This window comes from Oryctolagus cuniculus, chromosome 3 (assembly GCF_051225735.1).
Source record: "Oryctolagus cuniculus isolate XC-2025 breed Fujian yellow rabbit chromosome 3, ASM5122573v1, whole genome shotgun sequence".
In the NCBI taxonomy this organism is placed as follows: Eukaryota; Metazoa; Chordata; class Mammalia; order Lagomorpha; family Leporidae; genus Oryctolagus; species Oryctolagus cuniculus.
In genome coordinates this window covers 30241592-30263505 of record NC_142869.1, presented here as the reverse complement: position 1 = coordinate 30263505, position 21914 = coordinate 30241592, and the positions used below count along the sequence as shown (strand labels likewise).

Genomic DNA, 21914 nt, shown 5'->3' with positions numbered 1-21914 from the left:
CTCTCTGCCTCTCCTCTCTCTGTGTAACTCTGACTTTCAAATAAACAAATCTTTTTTTTTTTTTAAAGATAAGGATTCTAAATAAATGTCTAATACTGTTAAGGACCAGAACAAAAGCTTTTGTTTTGTGGTACTGATATGGAAATAATGCTATAAGGCATAGTTGAACCTACATGGAAAAGACAAACAATATTCACATGCTTAATCATATTATATAACTGATTATTTTATTCTTTTGTTTATATCTGGATATCTGGCAGCACAAAATTATCATATCCAATGTTTTGATTGAATTGGCACATTGCATGATGATGATAGGACAGAACATATCATAGAAAACATTTGAGAGTTATCCATGCCAAGGGCATTACAAAAATGGAGACCTGCCCATCTGGCACTCAGTGTGTTTTTCCCTTAGATTTTCCAAACCTTCATTGTTTCTCCCATTGTAAATTTTTGATGGTATTTAATGCTCGCAAGTTAATAATGATAATTAGTGACTATTTCTGTGTTTGTGATCTTTTTTAATGTTGTAAACCAATGGAAAACAGTGAGGTTTAGAGGTAAATGGGAATCCCAAGAGAAAAAGTTCTACTCTACTCAACATTTCGGCACAAATATCTCCATTATGTAGATACTAAATCATTAATTTACTTCTTTGAGAGCACTATGAGTTTGGAATTATCTATTCCGTATCTGTACACTGCCTATTACCTCATATGCATTTCCAAAATGATCTAATAAGTAAAGAATATTAAGTGATACTTCCATCACAAACCATTAATGAATGCCTAGCCGTGTCTAAAATAAGCATTCTAAAGACATCTTGAAGATACTAATAGACTGACCAGGAACTAGTCATTGTTTTCACAACATATAGAAGGTTTATTCACCACAGACAATGGATGTTTGTAAACATTCTCCTAAGATACTTCTGCTTTTTTAAAAGAGGAGTTGGCACAACAAAGCATTGTCCTATTTGTCATAAACCAGAATAAATCAGTCTTTCTTAGGATTGGAGTCCATCAGCTTATCATGAATGCTCGGACAAGGGAAGTAAAAGACTCAGGTAGCTCAGTGGTCACAAGGAGAATGGTTTGGACTTAATTTTCAGAGTTATGGAACATGATATGACATCAGGAAATGAATCTCTAACCCCATTTCACACATATGAAAAAATAATACAAAGTGGAGCAATCTACCAGACCTGAATACTGCCAAGTAGACATAGTAGAGACCAAGTAATCATAGACTTGGAAATATGAGTGGTCTTCACAAAGTTTGTGGAAAATACATATTATGAAACAATTATTCATGAATTTCAAATAAAAAATAGATTCTCCACTTGTATTACTTTTCATATGTGCGAAATGACATTAGAAATTTATTTCCAATTTTATCACTGGGTTCTAGTCCCGGTCGGGGTGCTGAATTCTGTCCCGGTTGCTCCTCTTCCAGTCCAGCTCTCTGCTGTGGCCCGGGAGTGCAGTGGAGGATGGCCCAAGTGTTTGGGCCCTGCACCCGCATGGGAGACCAGGAGAAGCACCTGGCTCATGGCTTCCGATCAGTGTGTTGCGCCGGCCAGGCAGCAGCCATTGGGGGGTGAACCAACAGAAAAAGGAAGATCTTTCTCTCTGTCTCTCACTGTCCACTCTGCCTGTCAAAACAAAACAAAACAAAACAAAACACCATTTTTCATTACCCCAAAAATCAGGTCCAAAACCATTCTCCTGGTAACCATGGAGCTAGTGTTGGCCAACCATCCTCCTCCTTCCTCCCTATGTTTACCTCAAGGTGGGCATTAATAATTTATTCAACATTCAACAAATAATTTATTCAACATTCAACAAATATTTGATACCCAATTTATAGTTAGAGAGAACTTTGGGCATTTTGTATGTTACTAGCATGGTTGGGTTGTATGCATCTTTCTTTAGTACTACTCTTTTCAGACCTTTAAAAAAATATGACAAACTTCAAGTTAAGAAGTAGGTAAAAAATTAGAACATAGTTTCTTTTTTGGTAAGATCTGTCTCTACTTTGTACCCTTAGTCCTGAAGTTGTCCAAAGAAAATAGTTCAAGCCCAGAAAGACAGCAATGCTGTCAGTGACATTTTCTTCTGGATAGTTCTGCTCAGTTCTTATTTCAAACCTTTAAATAGTGGATGGAATGTGACAGCTGTACCTTATTTTCTTGTGTCTGCAAGCCCTCCAGGCATATGTGCTCCAAGAACTATTTTTGATACACTTACAGCATATATATCTATTTACAACCTACCCTAGAGCAGAAAAAATACAGGGACCAGTAGAGTTTATCAAACTTTTTTTTTTTTTTTTTTGACAGGCAGAGTGGACAGTGAGAGAGAGAGACAGAAAGAAAGGTCTTCCTTTTGCCGTTGGTTCACCCTCCAATGGCCACCACGGCTAGAGCGCTGGGGCCGGCACACCACGATGATCCGAAGGCAGGAGCCAGGTACTTCTCCTAGTCTCCCATGGGGTGCAGGGCCCAAGCACTTGGGCCATCCTCCACTGCCTTCCCGGGCCACAGCAGAGAGCTGGCCTGGAAGAGGGGCAACCGGGACAGAATCTGGCGCCCCGAGCGGGACTAGAACCCGGTGTGCCGGCGCTGCTAGGCGGAGGATTAGCCTAGTGAGCCGCAGCGCCAGCCTTCAAACTATTTTTATATGACCTGTTCAGGCAATCAAACTATAGATATAGATTCAGATGAAAATGCTTCTTATTAAATAAAAAAAAGAACTTATGGGGGGGAAGCCATTGTAATTCATAAACTATACTTTGGAAATTTATATTTATTAAATAAAAGTTTTTAAAAAAAGGGGGAAAAAAGTCTACTCAGAACTTCTTTGTCATTTTAAAATTGGATTGTTACTAGGCTAATCCTCCGTCTAGCGGCGCCGGCACACCGGGTTCTAGTCCCGCTCAGGGCGCCAGATTCTGTCCCGGTTGACCCTCTTCCAGGCCAGCTCTCTGCTGTGGCCAGGGAGTGCAGTGGAGGATGGCCCAAGTGCTTGGGCCCTGCACCCCATGGGAGACCAGGAGGAGCACCTGGCTCCTGCCTTCGGATCAGCGCGGTGTGCTCTGCAGCGCGCCAGCCGTGGTGGCCATTGGAGGGTGAACCAACGGCAAAAGGAAGACCTTTCTCTCTGTCTCTCTCTCTCACTGTCCACTCTACCTGTCAAAAAAAAAAAAAAATTGGATTGTTAGTATTTTTGTTACGAGTTTGTTATAAATTTTGGATATTAATGCCTTATCAGAGAATAGTTTGAAATATATATATTCTCATATTCAAAAAAAAAGCTTCTATATTTAAACTAGCTATGCAGTAAATTAAATTTAAACGTGCACATAAAGTCGTAGAACCTTCAGAGGAACCCAGCGATAGTGTGTTATTGGCCATCTCCCATATAATATGTTAATTGTCATTTTAAAGTTATCAGTTGCTGATCAGCAACATTTGCTTGGATGGTAATTAAAATAGTTTCCCAAAGAAGATGTACAAAGGAGAAATGCTTTGTAAAAGAAACTTCGTAATGTTATTTATTCCAAGAAGTCAGATTTTTCTGCTAGAGTTCCTCAACCTATAACCCATCTGAAAATTGCAAGATATTAAATGTTTGTAAAAATTCTTGTGTGAAAAAGTTCAATATCCATTTTCATTTTATTTACTTGCTATACATAAATAACACAAGAGCTGTTGTGTGCTAAATAACATTACATAATTTTCTCAGAAGAACCATACCCTGAAGTAAAATCTTGGAAAAAAAATGTGCAATTATTATTACTTATGGTGTAGGAAAGTATTTCAAAAAGCTCATGTAAATGTAATTAAAACATTTATTTGGGTACAGAAATTTTGAAAACCATGCATTTTCTACATAATACACATTTTCTGTAAACTTTGCGAAGATCCCTTATATGCCTTGCCTGTTTTAAAGAGTTGATAAGTTTTATAATTAACTTACAATAAAATAAGGAAAAGAACACAACACCTAAGACTTAGAATGAGATATTTACTAAACATTAAACTTTCTAGAAAGTAAGGGAAAATGTAGAAATCTATATTTAGCTGATTGTCAAAGAATTGTCAGAAACAAGCAAAATATACTACCTAATTTTATTTCTAAATTCTAATGTAAATAAACTTATTGTGTAGATGCTCAGGCAAGGGAAAATCAGATCACAAAAGACAATATTTCAATGGTGGTTTTACTGATTTGGTGGTAAGTTTTGGGGTACCTGTGGACATGCCCAAATTTTTTCTCACACACAAAGCAATATGAATTCACTTAAGTAGCTAGACAAGTACCAAGCTAAAATCAGAGTGTGGAAAAGTTTTAAAGCAGATACAATAAAATACAGGAAAATATCAATATAGTGGAGATCTGATTATTGCTATTGTAATAAATACTATAGAAAACTGAGAAGTAATAGCTATGATGACTGACAGATCTACCCATAATGGATCTCTCAGAGCCTACTGTAATCATATTAGATAAAAAATATTCTAATTGGTAGTTGAGCTATATCTATCCCAAATCATGATGTGGGCTTTGCACTGGTGCCTGTGTTTTACATTGAGCTGAATGTTTCCTTTCATCCTTTTTTCTTTTGATTGTTCTTTCCTCTTTTACCTGCTTACTCTCTTTGTCTTATATTACTTGATATTTCTCTTTTTTAAGTATTTATTTATTTATTTGAAAGAGTATGAAAGAGAGAATCAGTCTTCCCTCAGCTGGTTCACTCCCCAAGTGAATGCAGTAGCCAGGACCCTGCCAGGCTGAAGCCAGGAGTCAGGAACTGCTTCATCCAGGTCTCCCACATGGGTGACAGGGGCCCAAACACTTGGACCATGCCTTTCCCAGGCAATTAGCAGGGAGCTGGATCATAAGTGGGGCAGCCTGGACATGAACCAGTGCCCATATGGAATGCCAGCATCCTAGGTGGCAACTTTACCTCTATGCCAGGTAATGCCAACCCCTTGATATTTCTTAACTGGCATTAACTAAAATATTTGGCTATTTTTAAAATTCATAATTCCTGATACCAGTCTTTTAATCAATATGGGGGAAAAGACTTGTTTTACTCTGCAGTATTGAACACATACACATTAAATTTACCTAAAAACAAAACTCAAGAATTTTTCATGTGTTAAATAGTCTAGGAACTCATTCATAAACCATTTCAATCTAGAATTTAATCTGTAGAAAGACTATAATGTAATCTGGCTATAATGTTGTACAGATATAAATGATATAGATAGACTCCCCACTAGGTTGTAAATTGAACAAGGTCCCATCTCATAGTTTTGCTCATGGTCCCATCTCATAGTTTTGCTCACGGTGTTTAAGTCAAAGGGTTGAAGTCAAAGATCAACAAACACTGAAGAATCTTGCAGGTTTCCCAATCATCCTTCAGTTAAATGAATCAGAATGTAGCAAGGATCAGAAGTTTAGATTAAAGCATTCATGCCCTTGACAATGACATTGGAATTGAAGAAACAGTTCAAGACTTACTGAGGGTAGGGGCTGATGCTGTGGCACAGCGAATTAAAGCCCCAGCCTGCAGCGCTGGCATCCCAGGCTGCTCCACATCCAATCCAACTCCCTGCTAATGCACCTGGGAAAACAGTGAAAGATGGCCCAAGTCCTTGGGCCCCTTCACCAACCTGGGAGACCCGGAAAAAGTTCCTGGCTCCTAACTTCAGATCGGCTCAGCTCCGGCTGCTGCAGCCATTTGGGGAGTGAACCAATGGATGGCAGACCTCTCTCTGGCTCTCTGTCTCAAGCTCTCTCTGTAACTCTTTCAAATGAATAAAATACATCTTTAAAAAAAGAAAGACTTGCTTGAGGGTAGAAACTGGAGTTTTAAGAGCTGGAGGTTAGCTTTCGAAGAAAAGGAAGTAAATCTGCTTTCAGAACCGTCTCAGATTCCAAACAAAATTATTTAACATAAAAAGTAGCGAAGATTAAAGTTCATTATTCAAGTCTGTAACTTACATTTCTGAAAGCACAAGGCTTTTTCTTTTCTTTTCTTTTTTTTTTTTTTTTTTATCTGCCTGTGTATATTTACTGGGAGGAATACGGGGATTCTAGAATATGCACACTTAGGTTTCCATGCTCACATTATCAAGCTATGCTTGTTTTCAGGCAGCTCCTCGGCTTGCTTCATCAAACCAGAGATTATTACTCAGGCGCCCAGCTACTTGGCAGTCAGGAGCAGTGAGGATCTGTGATCTTCAGCAATGTAGAAAGAGGAGTCCTTCCCATTACACACCAGGGATGGAATATTAAAATTCCTAGTACTTCTCAAGTTTTCTTTTATAGAATTAGAGAGGATTTGCCTTTGTCCCTCCTTTCCTATCTGTACTTCCACATTTACGTGGTTTTCAGACAGATTCATCAGGAAGAAGAAATTAAAAGAGGTTTTTGATCAATTTTAACTATGTTAAAAAAAAAGACTTTGAATCCAAAGTGGAATGAAGAATTACTATTCAGAGAAGTGCTTATGGATCCCAGAATGAAGGAGTAGACGTAGGAGTGGCTCCACTTAACCTTTGCCAGTGGTACCCGGGAGGACTTTGTGCTTCCGACACTCACAGCTCTGGGCTCTGAGGATTAGAGGTTCAAGTTCTCAAATGGAACATGCTCTTTCCAGGGGGCACGAGAGGAGTCCCAGCTGCTTCCAGACGCCTTGTATCCAGGAACCAGCAGAAAATTGTGACTATTACTTAGTTAAGGTTGCTTGTGTAGCTTTTCGCCAGGGTCTATCAGGTTTCTACTGGGACCAGACTGGAGATTAAATGGACACATTATAGGGACCACTTTAAAAAAAATTTTAACAACAGTTTTGAACAATGGAGATAATCTTTGCTGACAAAACTTGGATTAAAATTTAAATAAAATAATTAAATCCTATCCAATGGGTGATACTTTAATAATATCATGTTATGATTTTAAGTGTCTCCTTTGATTCAAGAAGCTTTTCTCTAGAGCAGAGTCAATTTTTTCCTTTTTTTAATATTTATTGTTTATTTATGTGAATGAGAGAGTTATAGAGAAGAGAAAGAAAGAGAGACATCTGCCGTCTGCTTCACTCCCCAAATGGCTGCAACAGCCAAGGTTGAACCAGGCTGAAGCTAGGAGCCAGAAGTTTCTTCCAGGTCTCCCACAAGAGTGCAGGGGCCCAGGGGCCAGCGCCGAGGCTCACTTCGTTGATCCTCCGCCTGCGGTGCCAGCATCCCATATGGGCTCCAAGTTCTAGTCCTGGTTGCTCCTCTTCCAGTCCCGCTCTCTGCTGTGGCCCAGGAAGGCAGTGGAGGATGGCCCAAGTGCTTGGGCACCTGCACCCGTGTGGGAGACCAGGAGGAAGCACCTGGCTCCTGGCTTCAGATCTGCGTAGCTCCAGCCATAGCAGTCATTTGGGGGGTGAACCAACGGAAGGAATACCTTTCTCTCCCTCACTAACTTTGTCAAAAAAAAAAAAAAAAAAAAAAAAAGGAGTGCAGGGGCCCAAGCACTGCTTCCCCAGGCCATAAGCACAGAGCTGGATAGGAAGTGGAGCAGCCACACACGAACCAGCACCCATACGAGGTGCCAGGGTTATAGGTGGAGGCTTAACCTGCCACAATGCTGCCCCAAAATCAATCTTTTCAAATCCTATTTTTGTCAAAATAGTCTTATGGAGCAATGCCAATTCAAGTTGAAAGTCTCCTAAAATGATTGTCACTTAATAAGGAGACTATGTACATTTTAAAAGTCCAAGGCATTACAAAGTGCCATTGAGTAACACGTATACATTTGACCGAGTATTGTCTGAATAATTTTATCAGGAAGTCAAATAATGCTTTTTAGGTGACAAGTTTATGTGTGCCTAGTGTTGAGTGAAGTTATCATAGCTAGCCATCCCTTTCTTCTTCTAAAATTAGTTTGTTTTGATTTCCAGAAAAAGAATACAAAACTCTAAAACATTAAACAATGAGGTTTTCACTTTCTAAATGTCTGGGCTCTTGAAAACAAATTATCTTAATATTTTAAGTGGATGATTACCGAGTAACACTCTCCCCATTTAGATGTTGGTTTATTAGATTCAAGATGAGGGTTTTTGGTCACTGAGAAATCTGTGCCAGAAACACTTGGGGAGTTGTGGGTACTCATATTGTTTCACTTATTTTGTTTATATAATGGCTAGAATCCTCAGAGTTAAGCTGGGCTGAAGTACAAACCTAAATATTTCCCAGATTCTCTTGGAGATGTTAATAAACATGGCTTCAGAAAAAGGATTCTGGGGCCGACTGGTTTGGGATGACTTGCACATACGGCCATCTCCCCGAGATGATACTCAGTGTTGTGTCAGAAGCTCTCAGAAGTTCTGTGGAATACATACTCATTTAACTCAGCATCTCCCAAGCTTATCTGAGTACTTTACCTCCATAGTCTTCCTCCCTAAAACACTTAACCCAAAGGCATCGAAAAAGAATGAAACAATTCCAGCAGAGGAGTATCCTGTGATTTACTTGACCGTTAGTCCTGTAAACTGTCAAGGTTGCGATCTTAGAGGAATGTAAGAAGCCATGAAAACTTAATGTAATGTAGTAACCAGGATAGGATCTTGAAACAAACAAAAAGACTGTTAGATAAAAATGAAGGTAATCCAAATAAACTATGGATATTAATTAATGATAATATATCAATGACAGTTGACTAGTTATAATAAATATATTAATAACTAATGCAAGATGTTCAAAACAGGAGAAATAATGAGCATGTGGTGCATGGGAACTCTCTGTTATATCTGTTTAATTTTTCTGTAAATTAAAATTGTTTTAAAAATATAAAGCCTTGTGGGTGGCATGTAACTTAGTAGTTAAGATGCCCATATCCCGTATCAGAGTGGCTGAGTTTAACTCTCAACTGTAGCTCCTGACTCTAGCTTATTCCCATTGCAGACCCTGGAAGGCTACAGGTTGATGGCTCAAGTAATTGGATTCCCACTGCCCCACATGGGAGACATGGACAGAGTTCCTGGCTCTGGTTTCAGTCCAAACCAGTCCCTGCCATTATGGGCATTTAGAAAGTGAATCAACAGGTGGGGGGTCTCTGTATCTCCCTATCACTCTGTCTTACTGTCTGTCAAATTAAAAAAGATGAAAAAAGGTCTCTAATTCAAAGGTAAATAAATAAATAAACTCTATTAATTTAAAAAAGCTGCATTAATCAGGCTTGTATGCTTCATGTAAAACTTGTTATTTACAGTCTTCACTTTGCACACAAAAGCACCTGCATGGGAGACCAGGAGGAAGCACCTGGCTCCTGGCTTTGGATCGTCGCAGTACACCGGCTGCAGTGCACTGGCTGCAGCGCGCCTGCCGTAGCGGCCATTTGGGGGGTGAACCAATGGAAAAAGAAGACCTTTCTCTCTGTCTCTCACTGTCTAACTGCCTGTCCAAAAGAAAAAAATTGAATCATAAATGAATTTGGAAACTTTAATTAAGCTCTTCCTACAAAGGAAAGTAAAGAAATCAAGGTATGTAAAGATTAGAATGCTGAGGGAGGCAAGAGTCTTCAATAAAACCTTGTGATCCATAAGGTAACAGTCTGCACCTAGACATTTCCTCAACCCCTTAGGCATATGGAGATGTGAGAATAATTCAGGAGAAATGTAATGTTTACAATCTCAAATTAAATCTTTTGCTGTTTGGCAGAATGGAGTGTAGAACATTTCAGGAGTGTGTTTATAATAGATGGAGCTAATTTTTCGAATATACACATAGACAGATGAATTCTAGGGATATTCTTTGATCAGGCTCCCATGTCTAAGATGTTGTCCATGCCTGTATTGGGCTATTTATACAGGCATATACCATATCTGAGGACAGATTTGCAAGGAACTCTCTCATTATTGCACTTACCAAGTTTTCAAACTTCTTTTTTTAAGATTTATTTTATTTATTTGAAAGACAGACTTACAGAGGGTGAGGGAGACAGAGACCTTCCATCACTGCTTCACTCCCTAAATGGATGCAATGGACTGAGCTGGACCAGGCCAAAGCAAGGAACCAGGAGCTTCATCCAAGTCTCCCACATAGGTGCAGGACCACAAGAAGTTGGGCCATCCTCCATTGCTTTTCCTAGGTGCATTAGCAGGGAGCTGGATTGGAAATGGAGCAGGCGGGACTTGAACTGGCACCTTTATGGCCTGCATTGCAGTAAGCAACTCAGCCAGTTATGCCACAACACCAGCCCATCAAGCTCCTTTTCCTATGCCAATAATTTCAGAAAAACTGCCTAAAATGTTTGATGGGTAATGGCTTGTGGTTTTAATGTCTGATACTATAATTATAAAAACAATAACAAATGTAATAATTACTATTTATTGAGCATGTGAGGGGCTTTATTGAGTATTTTTTTTGTTCTCTTTAAGCTTTATAATAATCCAATAAGGTAAGCATTGTTTCCCTTGTTTTACTAATAAGAAAACTTCCAGTGCATACACTTCTTTGTACATGGTTGGCAATATAGGGATGCCCCCTGGTTCAATTGCAAGTCCTTCTATTGTTATTTTAAAAGCTAAACTTGGCCAGCGCCGTGGCTCAATAGGCTAATCCTCCACCTAGCGGCACCAGCACACCGGGTTCTAGTCCCAGTTGGGGCGCCGGATTCTGTCCCGGTTGCCCCTCTTCCAGGCCAGCTCTCTGCTGTGGCCCGGGAAGGCAGTGGAGGATGGCCCAAGTGCTTGGGCCCTGCACCCCATGGGAGACCAGGAGAAGCACCTGGCTCCTGGCTTCGGATCAGTGCATTGCGCCGGCCACAGTGTGCCCTGCACCCCATGGGAGACCAGGAGAAGCACCTGGCTCCTGGCTTCGGATCAGTGCATTGCGCCGGCCACAGTGTGCCAGCCGTGGCGGCCATTGGAGGGTGAACCAACAGCAAAAAGGAAGACCTTTCTCTCTGTCTCTCTCTCTCTCACTATCCACTCTGCCTGAAAAAAAAAAAAAAGAAAGAAAGAAAGAAAGAAAGAAAGAAAGAAAGAAAGAAAGAAAGAAAGAAAGAAAGAAAGAAAGAAAGAAAGAAAGAAAGAAAGAAAAGCTAAACTGCTGGGGCCAGCATTGTAGTGTAGAGGGTAAATCCTCCACCTTCGATGCAAGCATCCCATATGGGCACCTGTTCATGTCCTGGCTGCTGCACTTCTGATCCAGCTCCATGCTAATGCACCTGGGAAAGCAGCAGAGGATAGCCCAAGTGCTTGGGTCCCTGTCACTATGTGGGAGACCTGGAAGAAGCTCCTGGCTCATGGCTCCTGGCTTTGGCTTGGTCCAGCACCTGCTGTTGTAGCCATTTGGGGAGTGAACCAGCAGAAGGAAAAACTCTGTCTCTCTCTCTCTCTCTCTCTCTCTCTCTCTCTCTGTCTCTTCCCCCTCCCCCATAACTCTTTCAAATAAATAAGTAATTTAAAAAAAAAAGCTAAACTCCTTATGACGTGTTTAAATATGTTCTTCAGGAGAACAAATAGAATCCTTTGTGGAAACTATTTGGGAGAATATTGGTATCATGGTCAAGTTTGTTTAAGTAAGTTAGCTCACCTAGCTTTTGCTGTTATGAACCAAAAATGGAGGTAACTAATAGCATCAAAATCCAGTAAAAAGTAGACAGATGCTTGTTGGGAATCTAAATTGGCAGCTTATTTAAAAATTTTTTTTAGAGGCTAGCACTGTGACATAGCAGGTAAAGCCACCGCCTGCAGTTCCGGCTTCCCATATGGGCACTGGTTGGAGTCCCGGCTGCTCCACTTAAGATCCAGCTCTCTGCTATGGCCATTTGGAGAGTAAACCAGCGGATGAAAGATCTCTCTCTTTATTTCTCTCTCTCACTCCATCTCTCTCTGCCTCTGCCTCTTTGTAACTCTGCCTTTCAAATAAATATCTAAATCTTTTAATAAATGTATTTATTTGTGGCTGGCACTTTGGCATAGTAGGCTAAGCCTCCGCCTGTGTTGCCTGCATCCAGAATGGGCACCTGTTCATGTCCTGGCTGCTCCTCTTCTGATCCAACTCTTTGTTTACGGCCTGGGAAAGCAGCAGAAGATGGTCCAAGACCTTGGGCCCCTGCACCCTTGTGGAAGACCTGGAGGAAGCTCCTGGCTCCTAGCTTCAGAGCCGCCTAGCTCTGGCCGTTGCTGTCATCTGGGGCATGAACCAGTGGATGGAAGGATGAAAGACCTCTCTCTCTCTCTGCCTCTCTGCTATTGTGCCTTTCCAATAAATAAATAAATCTTTTAAAAAAGAAATATTTGCTTGACTTTATTGAAAAAAGGAAGGTTCTTAATTTCTAACAAAGACAGTCATTGCCTATGTTGTCATCCTTACTGTGGGTACAATAAGCCATCAGTGTGGCTCCATTGCTATCAACAGCTTTCCTAAACAGAGTGGTGAATCACCTCTTGTCAATTACATCACTATAATTAGTAGCATCAGCCTACAAGAGAAGGGTGTGCAATATCTGCCATTCACTTAACATGTTTGAAACCTCTGTTCCATGACTAATTCATCATTTGCTATAAATTACAACTTCCTAATGTATTTTCCAGCCCTAGTTTGAAAGAGCTGTGAAATGATGTCAAAAGGTAGAACATGGGCTTAATATTATATTTTTATTCTTTCTATAAGATTTATGTTAATAAAAATATCAATCCCTCTTAATCTGTAGTATAGTTCAGGAAAGTCTATTGAAATTTTAAGTCAAAATTACTTTTCATTTACAGTATCCAGAAACATTCATCAATGTCTGGCTCAATTTGAGCATTCCTGAAACTGAAAGCACTAGGACGTGACAGTTGTCTCTCCTAGATTTCAGTGAAAAGTCATGTTTTTAGGAGAATATTTGGAGTAATTTTTCGCCTCCCAGTTTTCTCCTATTGTAGATCTTCCCTATGCTGAAGGATTGCTTGGCTTCACTATAAAATCAGCATTCAAGACCATGTTTCAGTGAAATTAACTCAGATGTGTCCTAAAATGCCAAACACTATATGAAAATAAGAGGGTATATGTGGAATAATGGTGATCTTATTAAACGAACAAACATTTCAGAAATTGTGTAGAAACCAAGGTTTAACAATGGCTAGTTCTTGTTATTAACAGATTATTGAAAATATTTACTTAACTATAGAAAACCACTGGATTTGCTACAATTTTTCCCTATTTTGGTCCTATCAATATTAGATCAGAAGATTTCCCTAAAATGACAGCTACTGGTTTTCCTCTTCCCATTGCAGGATAAGCTACAGAGCTTGGAACAATGGCTGATGAACGGAAAGATGAAGCTAAAGCACCTCACTGGACCTCAGCTCCACTTACAGAGGCGCCTGCACACCCACATCCTCCTGAGCTTAAGGATCAAGGCGGAGCAGGGGAAGGACTTGTCCGAAGCGCCAATGGGTTCCCATACCGGGAGGATGAAGAGGGTGCCTTTGGAGAGCATGGGTCGCAGGCCGCCTATTCAAATACCAAAGAGAATGGGATCAATGGAGAGCTGACCTCGGCTGACAGGGAAACAGCAGGTAACTAAGGGCTCTTCTGTCACCAGAGCTTGCTCTACACTTTTGAAGTCAGCTTGGCCTGAAAATGGATTAATTTATGGTGGTGTTCCCCTGCGCTAGTGCTAGGACTGGAATTCTAGTCCGTCAGGAGAAACTGACACCCAAAAGGAGAGAAATCATGGTAACTAGCCTGATATTCCTATTTCTGAACTCCATTCCATTTTTCTATTTCATTTTGATTCCTTTAATTTTTATAGACAAATGCCTCAGTGTATTATGTTTTGTGAGAAACTGTCTGCATTTAACTTGATGAAAGGAAGCTTCACAAATAGTTTCTCTTTGATTCAGTTGAATGGCATTGGATCTAAGTCCAGTTGAATTGATTAGAAGCACATTTACTTTTAAGGGCAGAAAGAAATTTAAAATCCATATCTACCCTGCCTTCAAAAAAAAAAAAGTAAAAGAAAAAGAACAGGAATTAACCAAGCACATTATCTGAACAGGAACCATTTCATAATTTCCCAGGCATTTCTTAAAAATTAATCTACAGATGCTTGAAAGAGACCATCATATAATTTATGTGTACAGACTTTTCAAAGTGATTTCCACCAATAATTCCCTTTATACTATTGTTGATATTATCATATGGCAGTCATTATATCATGTTAGTAATATAACACTAGCCTGTATTATAATACCCCTTACCATGATTTTCCTTTTATTCACAGTTTATTATTGAATTCAGTAGATTGCAGACAGTAACCTAAACACAAAATAGCTAGTGAACTACTGGTAGTAAGAAAAGCTATATATCTTCAAAGTCACCCCTTATTTATAAAAAGATTGATTTTCTACACTCCATCAATTAGCTGGCAACACTTATCAGCTATACTCTCTGTTCAAAAAAATTGATATTAAAGGTGAAATATGAAAATTATGTCAAATGACAAAAGAGAACTTACTTAAGTACATATTATTGTACTTTTAAACCCACTTGTGCTACAAATTACTATTCTTAGTAGAAACCACTTATATGAGCTTCATTATGTTTTTTAAAAGATTTATTTATTTATTTTAAAGAGTTAAAGGGGGGGTGAGAGAGAGAGAGAGAGAGAGAGAGAGAGATCTTCCATCTACTGAATCACTCCCCAGATAGCCACAACGGCTAGCCCTGGGCCAGACCAAAGCCAGGAGCTTCATCTAGGTCTCCTATGTGAGTGGCAGGAACTCAAACACTTGAGCCATCTTCCAATGCTTTCCCAGGCCATTAACAAGAGCTAGATCAGAAGCAGAGTAGCCAAGACATGAAACAGTGCCTATATGGGTGCCAGTGTCACAAACTGCGGCTTTACCCATTATATCACAATGATTGCCCAAGTCACATTATATTTTAAGTGATTAGTGAGTATTTATTTTAAAGAGGACCAGGTGCTATATATCAACCAACCTGCTCTTGTATCATTCACAGGTAATCTATTCATGTATTGTATTTTTGCCCTATTAAGAGTATTTCTCAAGACATGGCACATGTCTCACTGACATCAGGTCACAGCTGTATGTTGTATTATCCAGGTCATAATTGGTTGGATACTAAGATGTTTCCCCTACTTTCCTTCTCTTCTGTCATCATCTCTCCATTTGTAGGTATAAACCTTTTCCACAGTACTTTGTTTTTTATTCACATGTGTAAATAGGATCACATGATGAATGTGTTGCACATATCATGTCTTCCTTACTTCCTGGGGGGAGGGGTGCTCACTTCAATCAAGAGTCTCAGCTTATTCTCCCCTATCTACCTTTTCCAATGATCCCTTCATTTATGGGCCATAATAACTTTTAAGGACACCAGCCCATCATCAGCTTATGCTTGATCTGATGCACTAAGACTAAGGGGGTAGGGAAGCTGGGGATGTTAAAAGGCACTAATATTTAAAATTGCATTTCTTTACAGCTTACTCTTCTAGATTTTTGTTTCTTTTAAAATTTAAAGCTATTACATAAAAAGGTAGATAGAATTATTTTTCCTCAAATGTAGCATACTTTTGACATGTTAAGATTTTTTTGGCCACTAAAATGTCCTTTTAAGAAACCATGCCATAAAAACATGAAAGAATAAATATGAAACTATTGATAATCTAGCTACTTAGGGAAAGTCATGTTATGGTAAAACTAAAATATTTTAGAATTAGTTTTGAAAGTATAAAGTATAAATGGCTCATAATAACCCCTTCTTCTTGTTCTTGTGTTATTTTTTTTGAAGAAAGCAAAGAGAAATACCTTTTGGTCCCCACAGAATTCTAACTCTAAGCAACAATTAGGTGCCTCATCTTTATGTTTCTCATCCAGGAGCATGATCCAAACTCATGTTAGTCTGAATATCAAGATAAGATATTGCTTGTCAAAGGACAGAAGGGATGATTTGCTAAATTAGTAAAACTTTGACTAGAAAATCATTTCAGAAAGTGGAAAACAATAAGGTAACCTTTCAACTGACATTTTAAGGACATGGAAAGCCATTGATTTCTTTAATCATTATGCACATGACTTGGCAATGTAGCTGATTCTCATTTCATTTGGTATCCCATTTTCTGTTAGATCAAATCCCATCCTTGCTGTGTCTGTTAATAGAATCATTTTGAATATAATGAAAACAAGGACCTGCAAAACAAATACTAATTCTGTTTCTGACTTTACTCAAAAAGCATCATTATTTTGTTTTTGTTCACTTTTCATCAACAGAGAAGGAATGATATTCTAATTCCTATCCATTCCTCAAGGGTTACTTAAGGAACTATTACAGAAATATTTGTAAAAATACAGCTAAGAAACTTGTATATCATTTTACCTTTCCAAAGTTCTCTTCAGTATATAAAACACCATCACATCTCTCATTTCATTTTTTTGAGACTTCTGTGAAGTTATCTGCCATTAATATCTTCACTTATATATGGGAAGGCTAAGACACAGAATGGCTAAGTGACTTGCCCGAGGCTGCAGAGTAAGAAGGTGTGAAAGCTGAATTGTGAGCATGGAGGTCAGGAATCCCAAGCAACTCTTCTTTCTTCCCAAGAGGTGGTGTGAGATTGTTTCTACAGTTCCCAATCTACTTGGTTTTAAAAACCTGGTACTGGTTACCAAAGTTTTCAAGTCTCTTTAGGATGAAGTATTGTGTGTGTGTGTGTGTGTGTGTGTGTGTGGTTTTATGGGTGTCAAGGTTTGTCCTTTATTAGAAAACAGTGAGGGAATCTGCTAATTCTCTTTTCTAATTGTGAATAATATGATCAAATACTGTAAGGGACAAGATGACCTTTCACAGTCCTTCCCTTTACAGGTTTAGGCACACATCCAAGATCACATGAATACCACCTGAATCCGGTGTTCTTTCCATCTCCCCACTGTGCCACATTCTGAACTGCACAGCAATTATTGGTTATAGGCAAAGAGAGCATTTCCATTGCAGAACACTCATGGATGTCCTTGAAGGAGGATATGGAATCAACATTATGTCTGCTTTTCAGCCTTGAGTGGAGAAAGAAAGGAGGCCATTCTGAGATGTTTATAAATATGAAAACATAGAAGTGTTTAAAACTAGGCTTTGGTGATTTTTACTACCCTAAGTTACAATGTTTGGAATACTGGTCGGAAGCACTAGTCCCAGTGCAAGGCAACTCCATTCAAGAAAGTGTCATCTTTCCCCTGTGAACATAACAGGGCACTTCTTCAATTTACCCCTGTGAATACCCCAGAATCCCTTGGTTTCTCCAGCATTTCCAGGAACACCAGCCAGGTCCACTCCTGTCAAAGAGGTGAGAACTGTGAAAGACCTTCAAGCGACTTGCTATCACTCTTTTCAGAGTTCACCAAGAGAGCTGTGTTGTCTAAAGCCTTGCCCAGCACTTTAAAATCCACACAACCCAACCAGCCAAGGGACAGACCCATGTACAGTTTATTGCCGCTTGATCATAAATTTAGGCTTGAAAACACATGATGAGGGAAAAGTCTGACATATCTTGCATGCAGAAAGCTGAGTATGCCTTTACACTTCTGTATGTTTGCTTTTCTATCTTAGAAAACTCAAATATGCTGTTTCTTACTCTTCCATTCTCCCTTAACTCCATTTCTAGATTTAAAATTTACAGAAGCAGACAGCATCCTATTTAAGATAGGACATATTGTATATGATACTCCATCAATTTATACATGGCGAAATACTGCACAGCCTTTTCTGCAAAATAGCTAAAGCCATGCGCGCCACCCCCCAATGCAAATAAACAAGCAGGTCTAACAATACAAGAGGTTGCAAATTTTCCCTTCCTTGTTGCCATGCCAACCACTCATTGCTCTGGCTGCCATTTCCCTCAGCTCTGCAGAGAGAGAAGTGTGCAGAGCAGTTATTTAGCATTCAAGGGTGGATCTGCAGGAAATCATACAGCCTCACCACGAAGCATCTGGGCCTGGCGGCATTGATGGATGAGGACAGCAAATGGGAATCTTTTCAGTGTTTTCCTTCTAAAGGTTAGGCAACCTGGGGCTAGAAAGAGAGAAGGACTGATAGAAAAGGCAGTGCCGCAAGGTTTGTATTTGTCATTTACATTGTCCTATGTATCTCTCTACCAGACGAAGCAGGTGGTGGGTTTTAGCTTCTATCATAATATGTTGTGTGTTTTGTTGATGGATAGAAAGATTTGCACTTAACTCAGGACTAGCTTACATGGACGTTCTAAAAGGAATTGCATCTCTTACTCGTGGTATGAGCTTGCGTACAACCGGCACTGCCAGCTAGAAATTTTGATGTTTTATAAATTGGAGGAAAAGGTGGGCACTGGATAAAGTTGTTTTTGTTTAAATATGCAATTTCAGGATAGTCTGTCCCATAAGAATCTGTCTTTGCTCCTCATTCAGAGGCTAACAGTAGGATGAAATTGTCTGAAGCCAGAAATTATAAATTGAAATATGAGAAAAACTCTGTTTATCAAGACTTGTTTCAATTAAACCCAGTGACTCAACAAATTGAAGTATGAATTTATACCCTGGAATTTTAATTGCTTGCAGACACTTCAAGTTGTGAAGAGCTAGACTCTAACACAATGTAAAATGATGATATTTAAATGGTGATTAATTTACATACACTTTTACTCTTAGTGTTCCTCAAGAAAATTCCTCCTCTGTACTGTGAAAATCAGTTATTTGTGTCTTGCTATATGCTGCATGTCAGAGCCACAGTACAAGCGCTAAAAAGAAAAAAATAACAGATTTTATTGCATTATTTTGTGCGCTGATGGTTTGAAAAATTACTTTCCTGAATTTGAATCTTACTCAACACAACAGATTTCTGCTAAGAATAATTTGGACCTGTCTGTAAAAGTCATTCTGTCTGGCTTGTTTTTAATTATAAATATTATTTAATTATCATTCTTTTCTTTTTTCACTTTACCCTTCTCCCCAGTCCTTATTGTGTTTTCTTTTTTCCAATTTGCTCGCATGTTCTTTCATATTATTTTTCTTTTAATGTTCTCCAATTTTTTGAGCTTGAAAAGATTTCCATTTAGAGAAAATTTTAAACAGTTAATAAAATCTTTTTTATTTGTAATGAAAAGATGAAAATGATCAGTAATAGAAGTGAATCTTCTGATTCACTTTTAGACTGTCCAAGCCTTTGTTATGGTCAGGTTTATGCATAGCCTTTATCTGTCCCTTATTATCTTTCTAACTATTCCACCTCACAAAAGAGAGACAAAAAGATAAGGAAAAAAATTCACAGTAATTTGAACTGTCTTGAGAATATATTCATCTTTAAGCAACAGTATGTTTTTCTAAAAAGTGTGAGATACATATCCATGTTTATATATGTTTGATTATATTGTTTATATGTATCAGAGAAAAATATTTGCTGCTATTTGCCAAATGCCACCTTGAAATTAGGCTTTGGGTTGGATTTTATTGCACATGGGAGGTTAGTAAGTAGAATGGGGAGGACCTAGCCAATATCAGTCCTCCTTTTTCCTCCCCAAAGCTACAGAGATGAACTGACCCTTTCTGCTTCAGTGTATCGAGTCTTTCTCTTCCTCTCATTCCCTCACACTTCACTGCCTCTTAACAGGTTACATAAAGCACGTGCTCTGGCTGTCAGGGGAGTTGAAATTCTTCTCAGGAGCTGGTGAAGAAATCAACTGGTGCTGCATTGCAGACCTGGTCCTTTCAGCATTGTCTGACCTGGCACCATGAGTCCTGGGGGAAAAAGAAGCTGCGTTCCACCCGCTCACATGTAGCTTGCCTCACTGAATGAGTCACCACCCCGCGGCACTCACAGAAGAGACAATTTAAAAACCAGCCAAACATATGCACCAGGCTCTCGGGCAACTTTTTCAAAAATATACAAGTGATTAGTGTTGATTAGAACACAAAATGAGAATAAGGTATCTGTATTGACAATTTGTTCAGGAATACTCGAAACTTAAGATTGATTAGGCAAAAATAGATAAGGGAGGAATCAGATTCAGGGAAAAATCATCTTTAGTAGACATAAGTTAACTTCATTTGCCAAATAAATAGACTCAAGTTTTTCAGACCAAATTTTCTATTTGAGTATATAGGTCCAGGCCAGTGCTGGCATATGAGCATATTTGATTCCTGAGTTAAGCGTCACTAGTGTCAATCGCAAGTCAATAGCAAGTCTTCTCATTTGTGACACAAGTTGTATTTTGCCCAACTAACCTGCAGTGGTCTCATGTACAGACAGCATTGTGCAATGCAATGAAAAAGCATTTTGAAAGGGTACATTCCTATGGGAAAGGTTCTCAGAGGCCCATGATCAAAGATAAACAACAGATGTTCTCTTAAATGAGTCTCCTCTCTACTTAACACCTCCAAGTCCTAAGTGTGTCTTTTTTATTTTATTTTATTTTATTTTTTTTGACAGGCAGAGTGGACAATGAGAGAGAGAGAGACAGACAGAGAGAAAGGTCTTCCTTTGCCGTTGGTTCACCCTCCAACGCACCGTGCTGATCCGATGGCAGGAGCCAGGTACTTATCCTGGTCTCCCATGGGGTGCAGGGCCCAAGCACTTGGGCCATCCTCCACTGCACTCCCGGGCCACAGCAGAGAGCTGGCCTGGAAGAGGGGTAACCGGGACAGAATCCGGTGCCCCGACCGGGACTAGAACCCGGTGTGCCGGCGCGGCAAGGCGGAGGATTCGCCTATTGAGCCGCGGTGCTGGCCAGAATTTAAGAGTTTTCATTTTGTGGGTGGACTGCTTGTGTATTTGTTCACTGAATGAAGATATAAGTGGTTTTTTTTTGTTTGTTTGTTTGTTTGTTTTTTGACAGGCAGAGTGGACAGTGAGAGAGAGAAACAAAGAGAAAGGTCTTCCTTTTGCTGTTGGTTCACCCTCCAATGGCGCCGCACACCGTGCTGATCGGATGGCAGGAGCCAGGTGCTTGTCCTGGTCTCCCATGCGGGTGCAGGGCCCAAGCACTTGGACCATCCTCCACTGCCCTCCCGGGCCACAGCAGAGACCTGGCATGGAAGAGGGGCAACCGGGACAGAATCCGGTGCCCCAACCGGGACTAGAACCCAGTGTGCCGGCACCGCAAGGCGGAGGATTAGCCTAGTGAGCTGCGGTGCCGGCCCAGTGTGTCTTGTTAAGAGCATGAATTATAACAAAGGTTACTGGGGTTTGAGTTACTTGTTTTTATCTCCTAGTCATTAGGTTGTAAGTGCTTTGAGGTAGAAGCTGTTCATTGTTCATCTTTTCATTTGTTTAGGCATTTAATACTGTGCTTATTTTTCATAATCAATACTAATAAATATTATTTGGATTAATATAAATCAGAGTTAGTATCCACATATATTTTGAGAATAAAAAACATAAACAAAACAGTGCTATGAACATTATGCCACAGTGTGAGCTGTGCATTTGTGAGAAATATTGTAATAGAAAGGAATTCTGGAATTAAAGGTACAAATTGAAGACCTATATAAGGAGGCTAGGTTCAGAGTCAAAACTGTAGAATTATTAATTAAAACACAAGAAGTTAAGTAGGAGCTCCCAAATACTATAGTGAGAGGATACAGTGGAAAACCTGACTTGGTCTGAAAGTGAGACTGAGGGTTAGGAGTAAAGAAAATATATTGTTAATTGAATATACCACTAAGATATGCAATTGGAGATACTTTCATTTTGATGAAAACTAATTAACTGGAAGGAATATGGGAAGTCAGGACAAATGGCCTTTCTTAGAGATACTCATAATCTAACACTAGATATTGAATAACTTTGTATGTTCATCCCTGCAAAAATTGAGCCCAATGTAGTAGCTGATCTGAATTGAAAATGCTGCTGAAATATCCTGAAAAGAGAACTC

At 39.4% G+C, this 21914-nt stretch overlaps 1 protein-coding gene across 50 annotated transcripts in view; it reads left to right on the top strand.

Moving 5' to 3' along the window:
* Positions 1–21914, top strand: part of MAP2 (microtubule associated protein 2) — a 313061-nt gene that overhangs the window by 229557 nt on the left and 61590 nt on the right. For all 50 annotated transcript variants that reach the window (XM_089329961.1, XM_051849208.3, XM_008259081.5 and 47 more), the window contains one exon: positions 13288–13572. In XM_089329961.1, the coding sequence (XP_089186087.1) occupies positions 13311–13572 (262 nt within the window). In that variant the 5' untranslated portion in view covers positions 13288–13310. The remainder of the gene's footprint in view (positions 1–13287; positions 13573–21914) is intronic.